Source organism: Cygnus olor, chromosome 1 (assembly GCF_009769625.2).
Source record: "Cygnus olor isolate bCygOlo1 chromosome 1, bCygOlo1.pri.v2, whole genome shotgun sequence".
Classification (NCBI taxonomy): domain Eukaryota; kingdom Metazoa; phylum Chordata; class Aves; order Anseriformes; family Anatidae; genus Cygnus; species Cygnus olor.
In genome coordinates, this window is record NC_049169.1 from 10,950,184 (window position 1) to 10,973,344 (window position 23,161).

General features: G+C 35.4%; 1 protein-coding gene across 8 annotated transcripts in view; it reads left to right on the top strand.

Annotated features, from left to right (window-relative positions):
- The window catches only part of HGF (hepatocyte growth factor), a 64,906-nt gene that overhangs the window by 36,939 nt on the left and 4,806 nt on the right, over nucleotides 1-23,161 (top strand). For 4 of the 8 annotated variants that reach the window (XR_005817141.1, XM_040548434.1, XM_040548455.1 and 1 more), the window contains 10 exons: nucleotides 5,481-5,655; nucleotides 7,661-7,788; nucleotides 9,230-9,332; nucleotides 11,554-11,693; nucleotides 13,769-13,807; nucleotides 14,283-14,379; nucleotides 17,315-17,389; nucleotides 17,975-18,121; nucleotides 18,871-18,977; nucleotides 20,927-21,072. Coding sequence is in view for 7 of the 8 variants with exons in the window: in XM_040548434.1 (XP_040404368.1) it covers nucleotides 5,481-5,655; nucleotides 7,661-7,788; nucleotides 9,230-9,332; nucleotides 11,554-11,693; nucleotides 13,769-13,807; nucleotides 14,283-14,379; nucleotides 17,315-17,389; nucleotides 17,975-18,121; nucleotides 18,871-18,977; nucleotides 20,927-21,072 (1,157 nt within the window). In the remaining variant the exon portion in view is untranslated. The remainder of the gene's footprint in view (nucleotides 1-5,480; nucleotides 5,656-7,660; nucleotides 7,789-9,229; nucleotides 9,333-11,553; nucleotides 11,694-13,768; nucleotides 13,808-14,282; nucleotides 14,380-17,314; nucleotides 17,390-17,974; nucleotides 18,122-18,870; nucleotides 18,978-20,926; nucleotides 21,073-23,161) is intronic. The other 4 variants (XM_040548447.1, XM_040548464.1, XM_040548481.1 and 1 more) reach the window with 2 other exon arrangements.

The following is a 23,161-nucleotide window of genomic DNA, read 5'->3' on the forward strand; positions in this document are numbered from 1 at the left end:
TTGGAACAACCCAGAAAGGTTAGGTGACAACGTATTCTTCAGTACTGTGATTCTTCAGCTTGGGTCTAATTTATTTCTTCACCTTCTCTTGTGTTCTCACTGAAACAATACAAATCCAGACCAAACCCTTTCTCTTTAATGCTTCAGGATCAGTGTTTTGTTGTTGTTGTTGTTTTGTTTTGTTTTCTGTTTTTATCTTTTTTCCATGTTTTCTATACTGTGAGAAAAATGTCATACATACGTGAATATATGAGTATTTGCACTGAAAGAAACACGGAAAGAAAAGAACTGCCACACTGGTATTATCCAGCACTGTATATTGAATAGCCTGAGGTACGGATGCCTGGAAGCCATGTAACTAAGCATGTAGCTCATACTCTGAAAGTCAATGGAGTTTCTCATTGACGTGCAGAATGGCATTGATTGTGTTTAAAGAGGATCTTGTGTTCAAAACAGTTTCTTCATTGGTTTAATCACCTCTTTTGAAATCTACATTTTATGATCTTTCTTTATAAATGAAATACATTTTCCTATTGTTGAGCGAAGCACTAAGAAAATAGTGCAACAAGATAAGCAATTGTAGATTTTTTTTTCCCCAGTTAAATCATTTAGAACTATGTTTCTTTTCAAACCATGTCTTGTCCAAAAATACTTAGATAGTATTACCATGAAAGAACAGTATTAGTCCAGCAAAATCCCTGCCTTCTTTTAAGTTGGTAGGAGTTTATCTATTGACCTAATTTTTGCAGGATTTACTTCTGGATTATTGGGGTTAAAGACAGAAATAGTACCCTGGCTGGTTGCTTCAGCTGTAGAATGACTCAAGGCCCCTGCTGATTCCCTCATGCTGGCATTACTGTGAGAACCAGTACTGAGAAGACTGTCTGTGGCTTTACACATGAAGCTCTGAATAATGTTTCATCTCTCTATTCAAGCATCTTTGAATACATGAGCTGTCCATTATTAATAGTTATTTGATTTGAGTTATCAAGATAAGGAAGGCTTTATGGAAAAAGGATACTTTTACATTATTATATTTTGGTTGGGGACCTCAGCATGAACATGTGAAAGTAAAAATACTACTAACAAGAAATCCTTAAGCAGGTGTCTGAATTACACAGCTAATTTGAGTCTTGCAGAATTTAAAAATAATTGTATCAAAGTTCAAAAGTAGCAAAATGCTGCTGAAAATTAACATTATTCTGTTCATAATGAAGTTTTCTACAGCAATAAGAAGCGGCAATCAATAAATCTTAAATAGCAGTCTTTTATAAGACGATTTTTTGTGTGTGTGATCTTCCTTTAAAAGTATTTTTTTTTCTCAGTTTGGAAGGCTGGAACCAAAAAGGTACTTCTAACATGAAATTAAAGTACCTGCTTAGATAGCAAGGATAGCTTATTGAATTTAAATTCATTTTCTAACTTAATTCATAATAGTTTTCTCCCTGAAACAAGCCCTCAGAGTTGCAGGTCTTTATTTATACTTTAGAGGAATTTCTAGGATGAAGATGGGATTCCTTACTGATTTTGGCATTATCTTGTGTCCATCTTCTAAGAGAGCTGCTGAGTGTGCTTTCAGAAGTAGGACTCTCTTTCATCAGTACTCTGCATACCTGGTATGTAGGCTTGGAATTATTGTACTTGGTTGTGTGGGTGACAGGAGTAATTCACCTCAAGGACAAGACCACTACTGAGTGAAGACGACTATTTAGACGACTATTTATGAAGACGACTATAAGTTGTAGACTTAGACAACCTGGGCATTTCTTAAAGTTTGGCAACTGCCTTATGGTCTGCAGAACACCTCTGTAATGCCTACTAAGGCAGTCATTGCTCCTCAAGTACGCCACTGTGTGTGTCCAGCTTACTCTTTGTTCCCATGAACAAAGATCATTCCCATAGTTCCTCGTTGTGGTAATAACCAGCTGAATTTGTTGAACTTTTTTCTGAGCTTGCTGAGACTCAAGAACTGGACTGGGAGAGGTCGTTTCTGAGGGCACAAGCCCTGAGAATTTCAGAATTACATTTTAGAATTATATTTCGGTAACATTTTTAGGTCTCATTTTTCATGTTTGAAATGTAGGCATTTGTAAGAAATGCAGGTATAGTAAGAAGAATTCAGGGAGAGTCCTGTAAACATTTTGGAATGATAGGATTGCTTTATTAATTCAAATAAAAATATTTTAATGATCCTTTTAACACTAGAATTCTCATTGAGAGGTGCCACAAAGTGGCAGTAGCTAATCACAGAATCACAGAATCGTAGGGGTTGGAAGGGACCTCGAGAGATCATCGGGTCCAACCCCCCTGCCAAAGTGGGTTCCCTAGAGAAAGTTGCCCAGGTAGGCATCCAGATGGGTCTTGAATTTCTCCAGAGAAAAAGACTCCACAACCTTCCTGGGCAGCCTGTTCCAGTACTCTGTCACCCTCACCGTGAAGAAGTTCTTTCACATGTTGGTGCGGAACTTCCTGTCATCCATTTTGTGGCCATTGCTCCTTGACCTGTCCTCACACACTACTGAAAAGAGGTTGGCCATATCCCTTTGTCTCCCACAATTTAGGTATTTATGAACATTGATAAGATCCCCTCTCAGTCTTCTTTTCTCCAGGCTGAACAGACCCAGGTCTCTCAGCCTTTCCTCACAGGGGAGATGCTCCAAGCCCTGTATCATCTTTGTGGCTCTCTGCTGGACTCTTTCCAGGAGATCCCTGTCTTTTTTTGTACTGGGGAGCCCAGAACTAGACACAGTACTCCAGGTGAGGCCTGACCAGGGCAGAGTAGAGGGGGAGGATCTCCTCCCTTGACCTGCTGGCTATGCTTCTTTTTATGCACGCCAGGATCCCATTGGCCTTCTTGGCCACCAGGGTGCACTGCTGGCTCATGGCCAACCTGTCGTCCATCAGGACCCCCAGGTCCTTCTCCACAGAGCTCCTCCCCAGCAGGTCATCCCCCAGCCTGTACTGATACATGTGGTTGTTCCTTCCCAGGTGCAGGACTCTATACTTGCTTTTGTTAAACCTCATTTGCAGATTCAGAAAAAATTTCTCTCTTAGCCATCATTATGTAAGGCTTTCCAGTAGTGACTTGGCTGTGTAAGTATTCATAATAATGGGAAAATTTGGTTAGAAGTTCCTTTAATGAGAACATTTTAACACAAGCAAATTAATGTAATATATGATCTACAGATAGAGTTCACTCTCAGGACATGTAGTGAAAAGTTTGATGATGAGCTTTGTACCTTTAGGTATGTAAGAAGAAGGAATTCTTTACAAAATAATGTGACCCTTCTAAAATCAATTGGTGTATTATTTATTTTATTTTATTTTATTTTATTTTATTTTATTTTATTTTATTTTATTTTATTTTTTTCATTTCATTTTTCATGTGATTAAAAAAAAAAAAGAACAAAAATATGTAAAAAACAATCTAATTACTTTTTCCACATCATGGATAAGGAGTAGATGTGCTACTCTATTGAATTATAAAATTACAATTGAAATATTAACTTCCTGAGTATGTCAGGTCTTTGTATAGAGCTTATTTTGTATAAGATAAACTTGTATTAAGTTGAATATTTATGCATAATTACTGGTAATAGTAATACTACAAGTCTTTTTTGCTAAAGTTGTATAGTTGCAATTTATTAATTTACTTTGGAAATATTATGCAGCCAGGATGTCTTCTGTATGCTGAAATTTATAATGGTGGCTGATTCTTTCTTATTCCAAATTGTACACTATGTTTCTTTCCTTTATATATATATACATTTATAGATCTTTTATATTTTCATATATTTCTTATATATTTTCATATATTTTTGAAAAGACAAATATGTATTTGAATGTGGTGTAGTGATCTTCAATCTAATCAGTTTAAGAGCTCTTTTGGAATATGCTTTCAATTTATTTTTGTATGTTAGTAATGGTGGAAAGCTGAAATGCAGCTGCGTATTTCTATTAGATGTACAATTTTGTCTTTTTATTGTTGTTGTCCAATTATGTATAAAATGAATAATAATTATTTAAAATATAGTTAATAGCTACAAGTCTTTTTGATGACCCCATCAAAAAGAGTAAATTTATCAGCTTCCAGAAGCCTGCTTGGGATGCTTGCAGAGCAAGGTCTTTTTCATTTTGGGATGAGCTTAGAATTCATAATCCCATTGAAACAGGACAACTTTTGCAGACAAATTGCCTTGGGATGGAAGGACAGGAAATAAATTTGACCATGAAACTCTGATGTAAAAACATCAACCAGATGAAGAGAAAAGGGGAATTTTTTTCCAGCATGGAGAAATGTATAATTCAACTTCAGAACCTGATGTTATCATCTGACAGAAAAGTGATCTTTAACATAGAGGATTAGACAGCAAATCAACCAAACCCATCTGTTATGACATTTGGTTTCCTTGAGAACCATATTCTCCACAAGTTCACAGAACTGGCTGAAGTACCAGGCATGAAATATATTATGAGTAAAACACATGAATATTGTTCTAATCACCGGACTATTTGCAGAAAAGTAATTTGAAAACTTTATTAACATACTTACTGCTGACAACAATACTTTTAGGATAATTAATAGGTTTAGTCTTGTGAACAATAGCAATTACCAACAGATGGACAGTTACTTAAAAAAAATATTGTGTTGGAAGCTTTTGGGGACATTGTAGTTGCACTGTTTTTACTGTAGTATATTTAGTTTTGTACTACTTTGTATATATCTGATGCAACATCTCTGCCATTAATTTCCAATTATGAAAATTGCATAAGAAATAATAACAGACTTTCAAGTTATGTGAATAAGTCATCTTGGTTTTTAAAACGTTTGTCTCTCTTTAGAGAATAATGATATTTGATTTCTAAAAACAAGGCTTTTTTTTTTCCTCTCTTTTTTTTTTTTTTTCTCTAAGTATATGAGATACAAAAAGAGAAGCTTCGGGGAGGATTTAGCACATTACTTTACAATAAGAATAAGATTTTTTTTCCTCTTTTTTATTTATTTATTTTTTAGTCTGTGATTTGATATTTTGGGAATTCTATGGAGAAAAACAGTTAGTTTCTTCTCATCCTGCAAACATATTTTAAATGGTTTAGCAGTGCACACATGGGTGGTCACTCAGTGTGCAAAGCTAAGCAAATGAGAAAATATTTGCTTAACTGAAAACAATAACTAAGAAAATTGTTTGACTTTCAATGTTATATAAATGGGCCAACTATCTAAGAAAAGCTCTTAAATGTTACACAGTTTTTAGAGTCTTGGCCTACAGGCGGATAAACTAGCATAAGGCCCAATACCCATTTTGATCTCATGGATGTTGCCAATGGGAAGAGGAGATAATTATTCTGTAAAAGGCATCAGAGTGGCAATATCACCAAAGAACTCCAGTTCCCACAATCTGACCTGCAATGCAGAGTACAAACCTAACACCTTGAACCAGTCTCAATCCTAAGAAAATAAAACAGCACCTCTTCTGCAGATGCAGGTATCATGAACAGCACAGAGGCAGTGGCTGAGACAACAACGTGCATCCAGGGGCAGGGTGAGGGCTACCGCGGCACAGTCAACACCATATGGAGTGGAATCCAGTGCCAAAGGTGGGACTCTCAGTTTCCTCACCTGCACAACATCACTCCTGAGAACTTCAAGTGCAAGTGAGTAGACACAGGCAGGTGTTACTGCTGTAGGCAAAGAGCAGTTCTTGTTGTTTTTAAACTTCATGCCACCAAAGTAGGCTGTGGGAACCCTGTCCCTCACTCTGCAGTGGGATGAATTTACTTTGCTTACTAGAAAACTTTTGAATATGGGAAGATCAATTCTTCCTATACCAAAATACTGTTTCTAAATGATTTTGTGTGAAACTGTAGTTTCTAAATGCATTTGTGTGAAAATGTAGTTTTGTTTGTTTATTTGTTATTTTATTTGTATATTTGTTTATTTATCATCAAGCTTGTGTTTAATTGATTGTGAAGTGTATAGATGTTTCCCAGGGTGGAACCTGAATCCCAGCAGTGCTTGTACATTACTATTGTTTTTCTTTCATGGAGATAAGTACTTGTTTGCAGCTTGGTTACTGAATTTAACTTAACGTGCCCTAAATGTTACCTGAATATAATCTCACTGGCAATACTTGACATTTATAATATTTGATGATACTTCTTTTATTTTCTGTGGGTTTAATCATTTTTCTGTCTCCTAACTAAATGTATTTACACGAATAGGCCTGATTTTACCTGAAGGACCACGGTTCATCTAAACTTTTTGTACAGTTACCAAAAAGTGAGATACATTTCTAGCATATGAATTATCTACTTATTTTAAGCAGTTACCTTAATCACACTTGTTCAGTGCTTCTTCTAATGAGTGTAGAGGAAACCAAGCCAACCAGCATGGACTTAAAGCTCAGTTTACGTGAAATATCTTTATTGACAGCTAAATATTAATCTGGACTTGTGCTGGGATTCAATGGTGTGGATCTTGCAAAGTAAAGAAAAGATTCCAGTTTCAGCTCAGATTCACTCTTTAACAGTAGTTTGTTTAAGCAAAACTAATATTGTGCACAGTAAATATGAAAACATGACAATAATCATTCTGTTAGAAAATTGGACTGACACTAAACCTCCTCTGTCAGTCTCAAGACCATCCTGAACTTACCCATAAATTAGTGCTTGAGCCCAATCCCACAGGTGTTTCTCAGACAATCAATCATTGCTTAAATCATTTTGTGCTGTACCTATACAACACTGCTGCAGGATTAGGCCCTAAAGGTTAAAACCCACAAAGGTTTTAACAATTTCCCTAGCAGTGTAGAGTGGCTGCCAATATTAGACCTTTTTATTCAGCCTATACTTGAGAGCATAGTGGCTGTTTAGGCCAATATCTTGAGTTAAATCAATAAAACCACTTGTATGAATGTTCAAAACACAGAGGAAGAATTACAGCACTAGGACAATTCTTTCCATAGTCTATTATCAGTAAGTGTTGCAGATGGAAAAATGCAGTGAAATACAGCATTGCACAGAACATGGCAACAACTGTCAGGAGATCGGAAAATAAAAGTTACATTTAAGAGGTTTGACTATTTAATTCAAGCTGCAAGACACATTTAAGATGTTCCCTTGTGGCCAACTTTTATTTTAAATGTAACAGCTGTATAGAATTTCAACATACATTTTTTCATATTCCAAGATTCAGTTTCTTAAATGAATCACTGACAACCTTTAGGACTTTGTTTCTCTAAGCTCAGCAGAACCATTCAAGTACAGGGAATTTTAAGCACTGTGGTAATGTTTGTATTTAAAAGCACTTGTAATGGATTGCAGGTGTATTCAATGTCAGCTTGCATGCAAATTTTGATGGAGAATCCTGAATGAAAATAAACTATATTGAAAATATTATTAATCTTCAAATGAAATCTTATAGCCAGTCAAAACACAAGTCCACTAAAAATGAATTCCCATAACCACATTCTCATTACAATTACAATATTTTCTGGACACTGTGTTCTTACTGGCTCCTCACCTCCCTGCACCTGACAATGATCAGTAACACATAGACCTTAAGGAGCCTATATTATTACTAATTCATAATAAAAAGCAATAGAATGCATCAGTGGTTTTAGGTGTTCCATGCTGTGAGCTAACATATTTATTTTTATAGGGATTTGAGGGAGAACTACTGCCGAAATCCAGATGGATCTGAATCACCCTGGTGTTTTACTACTGACCCAAACATCCGGATTGGTTATTGCTCCCAGATTCCTAAGTGTGATGTATCAAATGAACAAGGTAACAGAGGGAAAGGTGATAACGTGATTTTAAGTGAATGCTGTACTCTTCCAAATAGCAGATAGGCAGGCATGCAAACTGAAGAAGCTGATCTCAGTACATCTGCATTACACCTGTGTAGTTCTGCTTTTGTGTTATTTGCATAGTTGGGATTCATCATGGTGTAAATGAGATTCCTTTCTCAGTTCATGTGTTAATTCCAGCAAGAAAAGCTGAAGTAAAGATTTACTATGGGATCTGATTTTTAGACAAGGTGAATCTGCACTCTGCTACCTTTCTTAATTTGAAAGGCCTTTCCCAAAACTGAGTTATTTCCCACAATTTCTTGGTTTACAGTCTTTCTGTAACTGCAAATGAGGCCACCAAATGTGGTCTATTTATTTTTTCATATATCCCCTTGACTAAAAGGATTTAAACTGAAAAAAAACACATAGGACTTCCCTTTCCTCTTTAAATTATTACCTCTGTCTGTAAAGTCCACAGACACTCCCTAGAGTCATTCCTAAGTCTTGGTCTTGGTATCACTCTAGGGAGTATTACTGCCCGCTGAGAACTTATGTCAATCATACCATAAACTGAGGCTCAGACCTGCAACCTATTGCAACCTATTACCCAACTTCAGTGTATAAGATCTTCATCTATAAATTTTAGCTAATTTATCTCTTAAGACATAAAGACTTGCAGTTACAAGATCTGTGTCAGAGCAAGGATTACATTTTGACTTTTTTTTTTAATTAATGTATCAATTATCAAAAAGTAAAACTACTGATGAATATGAAATGAAATGCTTTATACAAAAAGTCTTTAGAGTAATAATCATTTTAAATAATCCTCTTGAAAAGTCTCAAAAAGGCTTGTGATAAAAGCATGAATTAAACATGACTTCTACTAGAGTGAACAGGCAAGTTTTCGAATTACATTAAAATTAAAGTCATGTTGATTTTTTTGATTTTGCCAAAATAGAACTTAAATCAAGAATTTTAAAATGTAACCAGTATCCAGAGTCTGCATGTAGTTAGGCTGTTGAAGGTAGGCTGGCAGAGAGTCTGTCTTGGGGGAGGGAAGAGGAAGGATGGCGGTTTGTATAAAAAAGTTCCTGACAACTTTTAGAATATTTGGTGTGACCATTCTAAATCAACCATAAAGTAACTATTTATGAAATAAATTGACCCAGTTTATCTCAGTAAGACAAAAATGCTACTGTGCTGAGAATGAAGGTCTCAAGCAGGGGATTATGTATCTAAATTTGAAAACTTTCTCATTTTTTTTCTCATTTTCATTATGATTTGATTTATATTGCTGCCTCATTTATATCATATAGTCTTTGCTAAATACAAAACTTGTTTTTAATTATTTGGGTTACTGATGGAAAGGAAGAGTTTTCTCTTCAGTGTTGCACAATCACCCTCCATTTTTCTTTGTCTCAACATGTCTTATTCAGATTGTTATCGTGGCAATGGCAAGAGTTACATGGGAAATCTATCCAAGACAAGATTTGGGCTAACTTGCTCCACGTGGGACAAGAATATTGAAGACTTACGTAGGTGAGTGCATACGAAATAGACAGAGATGGTTCAGTGAGTCCTGAATAAATACTACCTCCAGATGGCATCTCTTTCTTCTGCAGTGATTCTAACATAGACCCTTATACCCTGGAGATCATAGCAATTTTTCTCTCTTCTCTTCTCTTCTCTTCTCTTCTCTTCTCTTCTCTTCTCTTCTCTTCTCTTCTCTTCTCTTCTCTTCTCTTCTCTTCTCTCTCTTCTCTCTCTTCTCTTCTCTCTCTCTTCTCTCTCTCTCTTCTCTCTCTCTTCTCTTCTCTCTCTCTTCTCTCCTCTCCTCTCTCTCTCCTCTCCTCTCTCCCCTCTCCTCTCCTCTCCTCTCCTCTCCTCTCCTCTCCTCTCCTCTCCTCTCCTCTCCTCTCCTCTCCTCTCCTCTCCTCTCCTCTCCTCTCCTCTCCTCTCCTCTCCCTCCTCCTCCTCCTCTCCTCTCCTCTCCTCTCCTCTCCTCTCCCTCTCCTCTCCTCTCCTCTCCTCTCCTCTCCTCTCCTCTCCTCTCCTCTCCTCTCCTCTCTTCTCTTCTTCTCTCTTCTCTCTTCTCTCTTATCTTTCAGTGTTCAAATATATTACACAACGTGTTTATTCAGACTAACCACTAATTGCAGGCTTCAGCATTTTACTTAGTGTTTAGTTTACTGGTCTGGTTTGCCCCATCTTTGTCCTTGAATGTTTTTTGTTGGTGGTGGTGGTGGTGTTTTTTGTCTGTGAGACGATAAGAAATAAAGCAGGAAATGGTTGTTACATTTGCTTAATATTTATATTTGCCTTTTTCAAAGTTCTGAACAACGTAAATTCCCACACAACTTGATCTGTTCTCTTAGCTCATCTTGCTTCAAGCATGACTTGGACTTGAAACCTCCTGTGGTCCCATGCAAACTGAAATTGAATCACGGGTCTATGATCTAATGACATTGACATCAAATGCAATTAAAGTAAATTGCAGTTTCTATTGTGTTTTGTTGCTTTGGTTTCTTTTTCAAGTAGTGAAAATATCAAGTTTTTTTGCTTTACTTGTTCAGGTAAAAATGAATCAGCAGAAAGTACAAAAGGAGCTGTGAGTTTCTAAGATTTTTCAATCATGCTAGGATCATCAGTGTTGTCTCTGTTTGTTCAGTAGGGTAGATTAATAAATTTCAGGAGTAACAGGAACAAAGTAAATCAGTAAGTCAGTCTCCAGAGAAGCTGTATTACAGAAGGCAGATTTCAGTGGCATTGTCTAGAATCACCAGCTGGACTATGTGTGGTTTCCCCTACACAGAGTCAGAGACAGCATATGTATTCCAGTCTACTGTCCGTCTAAGGAAGGCAGAGGTTTAAGGTCAGGCCTTCTGAGAGCTCAGCGAATTCTTCAGTTAGCTGTGAATGAGTTAGCTTTAACCTTGTATCAACTGGATGCCTGATGCAATTGCATTCACGTCATCTTGAGGACAGATCAGCCTTTCTTCTCTTACTGTCACTAATTTTTTATCTGGGAACTTCCTTGGGGAGGTATTTGTTGCACTTCAGCAGTTACTCTGGTTTTGGGTGTGCTAGAAGCAACTTGCATGGTCAGTTATTAACTATGAGGGAAGCACAACTGTAACTTAAGAAACGTGTACGCTCCTGTCTGAAAGTCCAGAAATAAACATCTTTCTCTGCTTCAGATTGTCACCTCAGACTTTCACCTTTAGTTAAATGCTTCATGTGGGTTTGCAGCTTAGGTCGCCTTTCACTGTAGTTTGAGACATCCAATTTTTTCTTTTCCAGTTGCTTAACTTTCTTGCATTTGTCCTTCCTTTACCTAAAATTCAGCTTTCTTCTGTGCTGATTCAGTGCTCCCTTCTGTTAACTGTAAACATGCAGGGAGAAGTTAACCTATGTTCCCAGAACAGGCCTGAATATTTGCTGAATGCAGCATAAACACTCTTCTAATCAGTTTAAAGATCCCTCCTGAGGGTATCCAGGGATTTTAGCTTGAGTGAGAGAGATCTAGAAACCTTCCAGCAAGTCCACTCATTGCTTAAAATACCAACCAGAGGAAAGTTGGACACAGATCCAGTGAATATTTGTGACTCAACTTCATTTTGATTTTAACCAGCCCTAAACACTGACCTGTAGGCTTCTCAATCAGCTAATATTACAATGTGGGGCAAAGCAATATTTAACCTTTGAAAATCTGGGCTATAGTATAAAGCTTTTCAACACTTTGATTTTTTTTTCCCTGTAGGCATATACAAATATTTAGAGAACCAGATGTTAGTAAACTGAAGAAAAACTATTGCCGCAATCCAGATGATGATTTTCATGGTCCCTGGTGTTACACAGATGATCCTCTCGTTCCCTGGGATTACTGCCCTATTTCTCGATGTGAGTACTTGGTATGCCTCAGGCATTGTCAACTGTGCGGTCTCAGTGAAACCATGGTGTCACTGTATACCTTTCTGTTGTCATTTGTGGCAGCAGAAAATGTATAATTATATCAAGAATCAATTACATATGACTAAGAAGGAATGGAGGGAAGCTGCTTGTGCAATGTATGAACAAGGGGTCTTTTTCCTTGACCAGTTTGGAGTTTTCAGGGCTTATTTATGCAGCAGGAGCATAAAAAGGCTATTACAAATAGTCAAACATATTCCAGCAGATCTAGCTATTGAATGAGGGCTGGATGGAAACAAAGAATTGTCTAGTGGTTAGAATGCAGGCTGTGGCCTTAAGAAACCCAGGGACAGCTATCTTCTGTGGCATGAGCTTCATGGTCTGTTTGTGTGTTCTGTGTTTATCAAGTGAGGATAACTCGCTATATGTTTGATGTTGTGTACATGTGCTATATAGATTAGATCCTGCTTTTGGATGTTTTGGGGATAATTCAACTCCTGGCAAGAATTAAGAAAATCACTCCTCTAAAGTTGCATGTTATAAAGCTAAATAGCTCAGCTATATAGAATTAAAAGTCATAGAGAATTCAGTAATAAACTGAAGGTAGGTGGAAAAAATAAATTAATGCTGAAAAAAATGTGCAATTCACATTTAGGTTCAAGATTTTTCTCTTTAATTCCTATTTCTAAATCACAGTGGTATATATCCTTGGAGAACATTTAAATGATAAATCAGGCTTTTGAATATGTCTGTGATCTCTAGAGGTTGAGGATAATGTTAAATTCATTCCTAGCAGTAATTCACTGCATTTCCTCATAGTCTGAACTGCAGCATTTCTATGAGATGATATTAGAAATCTCAGGTGATTTTTTTTGGCATCTATGTGAATAGTAAACAAAATGTGCAAATGTCAATGTAGATAAAGAACAATAACTGACTGAATATAAATTTTATTCACTCTTTCTTAGTTAATTCTATCAATTCCTAAGGCAATATTCACAAAAAATATTTGTCATGTTTGTATTGTAGGTAATGGTTAGTATTGTGATAACTGGATTCGAATGCTGGAATATTTCTGTTTTAGAATTGCAACTTGTGTGGACTAGTGTTAAACTACTAATAGCTTATTCATGTACTGGTAACCAGTTTAACCAGTATGAACAAAATGTTGGCAGTTACCAAGTGTACTTGGTGACTTTAACTGATCTGTTCAAACTTTGCTATGTGTATATATATAGGTATACTTACATATACATATTCATACACGTACGTATACACATATACATATTCATATGCATATATATACACATAATTTTAACTATATATAGTTGAAATTTATATATATATATATCTTTACACACATTTATATATTTGGGTAATGACAGAAATCTAGTTAGATAAGACAGGTTAAATTTTGCCCACACAAATTTTCAGTAACTACATCCATATATCTAGCTCATATCACTAGGCCACACTGCAGACTTTATGGAAGGCAAAAATTTTGAAGACAATTTAAGCGACCTTATTTTAACTTCATCATGACTTAGACTAGATGGAAAAACAAATCCAGATTTTGGGGAATACAATTTCATAAAGATAAGTTCTTTGTGATAGCAACATATAGTGGGATTTTTTTTTAAGTTTCAAAGACTTTTAAGGAAATTAGAAAATTTCTTTAAAGTTGATCTGTGTTTAATGACATGACTTCTACTGTTCCTGTACACTTACAGAAAAAAAGACAATTTCATTTTTCTGCCTTGGCTTAAATGAAATGTGGAAATTGAGCATTTCAGAGAGCCTGATGTATTCAAGATTCAGCCAAGATGAGAAATCCTTGAAACTACTGTTGCAAAATGTTTAATTCTTATTCAATTTTATTGGTATGAAATTCTTCCATCCTATTTAACCTGACCAAACTGTGCTTTTACAGAATGAAATCACTGAAATGTTAAACTTCATGAAATATTAAAATTAACAATATGCATTTTGCTGTTTATTTTGACTATGTTCAGGTTTTAGATGTGTTTTAATTCTGTATTGTGTGTGCATCTTATGTGTCTGTCTAGGTGAAGGTGATACAACTCCTACTACAACCAGTGTGGATGGTAAGTTTGCAGATGTACTGTGCACTGCATGCATTATATTCTACAAGACTAGCCATTTCTTTCTGATTGGGAAGGAAGAAAAAGATCAATTAAAGATACAAAATGTACAGCTTGGTAAAAAAAAAAAACGCTGTAAAAAAAAGGCAAATGTAGAATAGCTTTACTATACTTTTTATTCTCATCTTCCTATCTCGCAATTGGCGAGGTATAGTAATGACTTTCAATGTTTACTTTATAAATATGGAAATGGTTGTAATAAACTTAAAAATATGTATTATATATTCCCTACAAATATCTCTATAGAGTGAACCAGCTTCACTGAAGTAGTTTTGATACTTTAGAAACATATTTCATTAGCTCAGGAAAGAACACCCTACCCATGATAAATATTGACCTTCTTGTGGTCCTTATGTGTAACTGCACAGGTTTCCTACCGCTGTTTTTAGTAAAATGTGATCTCTGGACCTGCTTTCAGATACTGTCATTCCTTGTGCCTCAACAAAACATTTGAGAGTTGTAAATGGAATCCCAACTCAAACTAACGAAGGATGGGTGGTTAGTTTGACATACAGGTAATTATCACTTTGATAAGAAGGACAAAGCATCTAATAGGATATTTGTTTTGGAACTATAGAAAAAGCTGATCATAGTAAGGATACTTGTAGATTGCAGTTAAATCCTGTAAAAGAAGGAAATCAGCATTCCTGGAACATCTGGTGTTTCCATAGTTTTCAGACCATCAATGAAACAGTTATATGTTAATTATTGCTAACTTACACATATAAGCTTCTAAAGCATACACAGCATTCTAGTCTTCGGATTCTTTAGATCGGCTACTGCAGATCTTTTTGTCATTAGCTTAACACCCTGCCTTAAGCTGTTTATTTTATAGATTGCTAGAAGAAAATTGAGGTTCACGTCAATATAAGTATTTTAACAGCACTGCATTTAGATATAAAGTATTGGATTCAGGATATACACCCGTGCTTAATTTACCTTTCTGCTCATAAAATTGCATGCAATTGAAATGTATTTTGTATTAAAAAATAAGTAGGAGCTATAAGGAAATTTCTTTCACTCTGTAAATCAAGACCCTAACATGTACATCTGGAAATGTGTATTACATTATGGCAGATCTTAGTTTGCTACTGTGTAAAAGCCAGAACACAGAATTCCTGCCTCTTGTGTTCATTACTCTTTGGTTAATAACTCATCAGCTAGAAGTATGAATCACTAATGGATAGCAGGAAATAGATCTCAAGCATCTTTTTTGTTTGTTTGTTTGTTTGTTTTGGTCTTCTAGTACAGATTACAGTACAGCTTATTACCATTAGCTTATGTCATCCCTTTTAAAAACATGTTTTAACTAATACTTTGGGGCAAAAGAAAAGACAAAAAGTCTATTTCTATATTTCTTCATTGCTAGAGAAATGCTGGGAGTCCTCCCCATCCTTGTCAATGTTCCCATCTCATGGGCTCATATCGTAGTGGTCCATATCTTTCTAAAAGTTTAGCAGATGGACGATAAATAAATTTCTAGAGGAACATCATTCTATTCCTGGACTGAATAAACATATAGAGGGACTTAAATGCTGAATCACTCTGGAAAAGTTTATCTTGCCACTGTTTTTAAAACAGCCTTGATGGCTGATGAACTTTTAGACAAGAAAGGTGAATTGCATCTGAGTGCCTAAAATGTAAATAGCTAAAGTTAAGCAAATTGACCCTGGGTTTTGTGCTATGCTACAGAATTCCATTAAGCAGATGAGTTCATAAATGACTGAAGGTGTTTTTTTGGGGGGTGTTTTGTTGTTTTTTTTTTTTTTTTTAAAAAGGGATTCCTCAAATACGCCAGAAGCAAAATATATTTTTAAGTATTACATAAGTCTAACATGTAGGTTAAAAAATGTACTTGTATTTTGTATTGTTACCAGGGAAGCAGATAGACTTTTGTCTGAAACAAAATCTTAATGATTCCAGAATTTTTCTTGGAGGCGTAGAGGGTTCATAAATGATTCTGTATGCTAACTGTTATTCTGAAAAAGTCTAACTATACATCTCAAAATAGAAGTGCTGTGTCTGAATGGTAAAGTCCTAGTGCTGCTTACAAACTTGCATATTTGCAATCAATGCCCACTTATAAAATTAATTAATTAAATTAATCAGTGACATGCTTTCCTATACATATGATCCAGATTCTGTTATCAAGTGTATTTAAATATATTTGGAGGAATTTCATCCATTCCAGGAAATCAGCTTTGGATTTTGCGCTACATGTAAATAAGAAGTGTAACCTTCATCTGTCTGCTTGTCAGTCTGGTAAAGCAGATGATGAAATCTTGTAAAGTTGCATTGATAAATAATGATATATACATGAAAGAACCACATTTATGTTCCTTTTTTGTGACATTTTTATAGTAAAACTGGACAGAATCAAGATTTTGTAGACCCCAGCCTCTTGGACCAGACAGTCTGTTCCTCAACCAAAATACAACCAAAAATAATAATAAAATAATAATAATAATAATAATAATAATAATAATAATAATAATAATAATAATAATAATGAAAGACCCCCAACAACAAAACAAAATGAAAACAAACAATCAAAAAACACAAAACAGCAAAGCATCTGTGTTATTCTGCTTTCTTTAAACTGTATTTAGAGTCTGGACTTCTTCCAACAATTCCTGTAAAACTGTGAACATTTGTGTGATTTGAATTTATAATTTGTAAGATTTCAAGCTTCTCCCAAATTGCTGACAGTTTTGATTCACTTTCCAAAGAGCTGTAGAAAATAAATGTGATTTTGGAGGCACAAAGAAGGAAACTAATTAATCTGCATTCCAAAGTCAGCTTTATTTTTGAAAAAAAAACCTCATGTTTAATTGTTTTAATTTTACTTGATATATTATACTGCAGGTTTTCCATAATCATGTGTAGGATGTCATACATTGCAGATTGTTTCCAACTGAAGTATGTGGGGACGGGAATCTCATAGGACTGGTAATCAAATAGTAACTCTCCACCTTGAGGTCAATAATACTTTGAATAATGCTTTGAATAATACTTACTTGAAAAATATTGTTTACATCTGTTGGCAGTTTGGGGTTTTGATTGAATGTTTCAGTCCAGTTCCTATTACAAAGAAGTCCACTTTATTTTGTTTTGTTTTGTTTTGTTTTTATTTTATTTTATTTGTTTTATTTTTTAAGATAGCTCTCTTATTATAAATCCATCTGTGAAAACACTAAATAAATAAAGTAACTGATTTTCTCTTTCCTCCTGGCTTATACAAACTGAAGCAAATCTGGAAAGTCATGCTACTACATGTATTCAAAATGCATAGCAAATGGACAGTGAAATGTTTTCACAGGCTGTCATTCAGCCACCTTTCCCTACACCTGAGGAATACATAAATGAAAGCTGACAGCAACACTCTAGAGATTTTGTCCAGGTAGAAAAAAAAAAAAAAAAAAACAAAACATAATTTATTTTATTTTTCAGGAATAAGCATATCTGTGGAGGTACTTTGATAAAGGAAGAGTGGGTTCTAACAGCAAGACAGTGTTTCCCTTCTCGGTACAGTAGTCTGTAGCTTTGCAATATTGAAATATATGTATCTTCTGTTATTTAAAAGCACAACAATTCCTTAACTTAAATGCAACAGTTTTCACTCCTTTTTGGCTTTAACACTGCTCACCTGATATAAAAATTCCTGTGGGACCTTGCCATTTTCTGTTATTATTATTGTTAAGCTAAAACTTTATTTTACATAGAGGTATGTTTTCCAAGTGTAAGATTTACACAATTGCCTATTTATGAAAATAATCCCATGCTTCTGTTGAACTAGACACAATAAAATAGAATTCTCAGGCAAATCTTGAAAAGTTTCAAGGTTCATACTTTCCAAGCCTCTAAATGTTTTGATACTAGTAGGAAACAAAAATTACATTTTAGTCATGGTTAACAATAAAATTATGTAGTAAATTTAGACCAAAAGCATACATTTGAGCATGTTGATTTTGGAATAACAATTGGCAGTGTAGATCCACTTCTAGTGAAGACTGTTAGTTAAGATCTTCTAGTACAATCATAGTAAGCAGAGTTTTTTGAGTTATTCTGTTATACATTCAGCAAAATTCTAACCAGCTTTGCCTACTTTAGGTACAAAGATTTGAAAGACTACAAAGCCTGGCTTGGAGTCCATAATATCAAAGGAAAGGGAGAGGAGAAGCATAGACAAGTTCTGAATATCTCTCAGCTGGTATATGGTCCTGCAGGGTCAGATTTGGTCTTGCTGAAACTTAGCAGGTTAGTAGCTACTATTGCTAATTCCAGGATTTTCAGCTACTGTATGAAATTCTTCCAAAATAAGCATTGCAAATTCAGTTCTGTACAGTTGTGATATTGCAGATGACATCTCTAAAGGTTAAACTTCTACCAGTAAGATGTTCATGTCAGTTGTTGCTGGGCACATAAAGAAATAATATATTAAGTGGATGGATTTCACTTGATATATGCAAAAATTCATGTTTATTCACTTTACTTAGAACAGATGTTACTTCTGAAATACAGTGCCTAAATACTTTTTTCCCCAATAACCAAGTTTAATTTACAGTGCTTTGTATTTATATATATATATATATATTTTTTTTTTTTTACACACAAATTGGCTACTATATGCTTTTCATTTATAGAATAAGCAGCAGATTGCAACTAAGATATTTGTGTACATATAAGCTTTCAAACTTTCTCTGTATTAACAAAACTATATATTCAAATGAAATGTCATAATTACTTACTTTTGAAGATGAAAACTCAGGTTAAATAGCGTAAAAGTGGTGATAGCGTTTCAAGAAATTTTTTTGACAGTTCACAGCTGTAACACAAAAAATATGTAGAAGAATCCATCATATTCTTCAAAGAAGGAAGAGAAAGGTAAAGGATTGGCACAGTTTTTAACTGCTGTGGTCTATAATAGCACTTAAAATCATTTTTAGGGTAGACTATAGAATGCGAAGTAAAATTCCTTATGTCTATTGTTCACTTTATCTTTTCAGACCTGCCATATTGACAACTTTTGTAGAAATAATCCGGTTGCCCATTTCTGGATGTACCATTCCAGAGAAGACCAGTTGCAGTGTTTATGGATGGGGATACACTGGATGTAAGAAATTATTTTTAAAAACTAAATGAAAACATTGACAGCTAACTTCTTTCCTCTTGTTATTATAGCAGAGGCTGGTGGTATTGCCTCATGCTATGCTTGTCCAACACTTTCTATTATAAAATGCAGTTTCAACTTTTTTTTTTTTTTAATTTTGTAATCCTTTAAGCATTTTATCTAAGATAATTTCATTTGAAATATTTTCTACCCCATCTTTTATTTATTTTTTTTTTCCTCCAAAGACAGGCGAAATGATTCAAATGCTTCAAAGAACAAACTATAAAAATATTGTTTTACATGTTTAAAAAATCTGTCAGAATTGTTTTGAAGAGTTCTAACCCTTTTTTGAAAAATTCTCATCCATCTACTTGAGCACCTTTTTTCTATATCCCAAAGCAGGCCACCCTTTGGAAAAATTAATACAGCATCATGTAATCAAAGACATTATTATAATTAACGTACACAAAGACAGTATATTAAGGATACACAGGCAGCCCTGTCTGGCATTTCCTAACTTTTGAGTACTTGACTTTGCAACCTTACTGATGTTTATTAAGCACAGTTTTTTGTGTGAAGTAAATACAAATATGTGACAGAACAGACATTTATTTAGTCTGGTAAATACTCTATCTGGCTAATGATGTGTTGATGATAAAGTTAATAGCTGCCAGTTGACAATAATTATTGCAATAATTACTGTGCTCAAATGTTATTTTGCCACAGACCCTGAGTAAGCAGCAGCAATGTACTCATGCTGTCCTGGAAGCAGAGCAGAAACTAGATTGTAATTCTGAGGTTCTCTCCTTTGTAACCATTACTCCACATTTCTTTGTGGGTGGCAAGTAATCTGTACCAGTCCTCCACCAAATGACTGCCTTTGATGTTCCCAGCGTGGCCATATTAGCCTTCTTCTGAGGGGAATGGCTGTCTGGGGGACGGGGAAGCAGGACTGGGGCAGCATCACAGAAAAGCTTAGCTTGAGAGAACTGATAATGGAATTTGCAATGCTGTAGAGTTATGTAATACCATAAATACGTAACATCTGTCATCTAAGGACTTTGTACTATATTTTATACGCTACTTAATATAATCCTCATAGCATCCCAGTCAGGGAAGGAAAAAGTGTTACACTTTTTTTTAAAAAAAAATTATTTTTATTTTTTATTTTTTTATTTCTTTTCTTTAAGAAAACAGGATAACAATTCAGTGAAGGGCAAGGCTGGCACTTTTTATTGATAGCTGTGAAGAGAATGGGCAGGTCTGGGCCTTCTATTTGTCTTTGCAGCTTGTACAGACTTGTCTTTTGACATGTAGAACAAGAACAAGCTCCACAGGGCTCCTGCTTCCTGACCTTCACGCTGATGAATGGAGATTGCATAAAGCTGTGGCTCTGCCCTTGCAGGCACAAAGTCATTCAGTGTAGCTGAGCTAGCACTGAATGAGAAAGACCCTGCACTGTAATAGTATTTTTCAAGTCACCCGTCCTTCCCTAGGCCGGAGAAGCAACTGTTGCACATTAACCCCCGTTTAAGGCATGGAGTGAAATCCTTGCTCTGCTGATGAGAGTGACAACATTTCTCACTTTTCCTGCTATCAATGACGTGCCGAGGCAAGCTGGTAGTAAATTGTAGAATTTGTAGAAATGTAGTTATCTAGCCATTTCTTCTAATATAAAAAATATCTCCAGATGTTCTCAGAGAACTGAAGAGACATGGCACAAAGCAAATTTCTTGCAAATTTTGTTTGTAGAAAACATACAATATCCAAAAGACATGATATGTTTGATTACATGCATGATAACAGGGAGGATGAATGAAAATGTGAGTACCAGGGAAAAGTGAAAAGAATAAAGTTATGTGAGTAAACTTATCCAGACTGGATCTTCAATACTTTTTTTTTTTTTTTTTTTCTAAAAGAGAGTAAAGTTTTCATTCTCTTTTCAATCCTAGTAGTTAACTATGATGGCCTTCTCCGAGTAGCAAACCTGTTTATTTTGGGGAATGAGAAATGCAACCAATGTCTCAAAGGGAAGATCACTGTGAATGAGTCAGAAATATGTGCAGTGGCTGAAACCATTGGTGCTGGGCCTTGTGAGGTAAATATTACATTTCCTATGAGTGTATTAAAGCCATCGACATGGTTATTTCTTTCTCAGAAATAATTTACTAGAGTTTTTATAATTATTCTCTCTACATCAAACTTGTATGCAATACACAGAATCACAGACTACATATGTGAATCTTCTGCATTGGAAAATGATTTGCATTTCTAGTGATCTATTTTCTGCCAGTGTGGGAAGAAGTTCCTTTGCTTCAATCGCACTGTACTGCCACATCAGCAAAGGACTTACATATGTGTTAAATATACTCAGGTGCCTAAACACTTTGCTAGACTGAGATAAATTTGCTTTCTACTCAATCAAAATAAGTTGTTATTGCTAGCACACAGACCGTTTTAGCCCTTATTGTACAGACCACAAAGATTGGAGCAAATTTAACTGGGTAGCTAGATAAAGTTTTCCACACCAAATAAAGAATAAGAAAAAATAAACAAAATCAAAAAGCTCAGTGGAGTTAGTAAAGTTATGAAAGAAAGATCCAAAAAACATGAGATTCTGTATTAGAAAGAAGAGAGGAGGATTTTTTTCTCCCTAATCAAGCCTGAGCCATAATATATTGAGTAGAGGAGAAAGCACTTCAGTGATAGTGTAATTTGATACAGTTGGTTTTCGTGGGACTAGTGTTGATGTTAGAGAAACGACATCTGAGGAGAAATGCAGTAAATCATTTATGGTAGGAAGATATCTTTGTGTGTGGAAAATCTGCCTGAAGTGACGTCTAGGAAGAAGGCAGTCCTGAGTATTATTATGTTTTCAATACTCGGAGAAAAAGAGATTATTTCTTAATACCAATGTTAACCAAACAGTGAAATTTTCCCTACCCAGGGGTACTACCAAACCATGGTGAAACTAAGTCTTCGTCAGGCTGAGGCCTCTTCCTTTTATTATTAATATCCCACAGGGTCCTCTTACTACAGCAAAGTGTAGTGTTTTTTGTTGTTGTTGTTTTCTTCAAAATCAAATATTTCATCATGTTAAGGTTTCTAAATGAAACATTTGCATAGAAGTCTGCTGGGGTTCCTGCACTTTCTTTTCCCCTGCAAGGAGAAATGGACTGAATTAATATTAGCAATCAGTCTTAATCACCACATGGTTTCCGGCTCCCTGAGCTCCCCTTTGAAGCTATTTTCCTCAGCAAAGAACAGGCAGAGAAACAAAATCAGATTGGCAGGTGAAACTCTACTCTTAAAAATGTTTTATGAGTAGCTTTGATGATACTGACATAGTTCATTGTTCATGTGGGAACTAATCTGTAATCAGTTGGGGGAAAAAAAAAATAACCAAATAAAGGTCAGGCATTGTTGTTTCTCTGGTGATCCAGAGAGAATACAATGTGAAATGTTAGCTTTTATTTTTTGAAACTGTATCTCACTACCTAACACATTTAATGCCTAGTTTTGCAGCTAGCTTTCTATATTCAGTGTAAATTTTCCCTGGATAGAAACAACTGTGTTCGAGCCCCAGATCTATGTGAATATAACTAAACTACAGTTTCATATTAGAAACCTTACTATACAGCCTACACCTATGACTCCCCAAAGCCCCCCTTGGAGGCTCAATACTACTCAGTGCCCTACTACTCAAATTAGGTGAGTATGGTATTATACAGGTTACCTTACTAATAGGACCCCTATCAGACCACCTACATTATCTCTTTCTAACCCTATGAGGCACACTAATAACCAACTCAATCTGTCTATGACAAACAGATTTAAAATCACTCGTTGCTTACTCATCCATAAGCAACATGGGTCAAGTCATTGCTGCTAGCATAATCCAAACCTTTTGATCATTCTCAGGGGCAATAATTCTGATAATCTCTCACGGACTGACCTCCTCCATACTATTTTGCATAGCCAACACAAACTACAAGTGCACATGTAGCTGAATTCTCATCCTTACATGAGGTTTACAACCACTACCACCCCTCAATAGCTACCTGACTATTGCTATCAATCAGATCAAGCTAATTGAACAAATAAAGGACAAGCATTGCCACTCTTCTGGTGAGTCAGAGAGAATAAAATGCTAATTGTTAACTTTTATCTTTTTAAACAGTCTCACT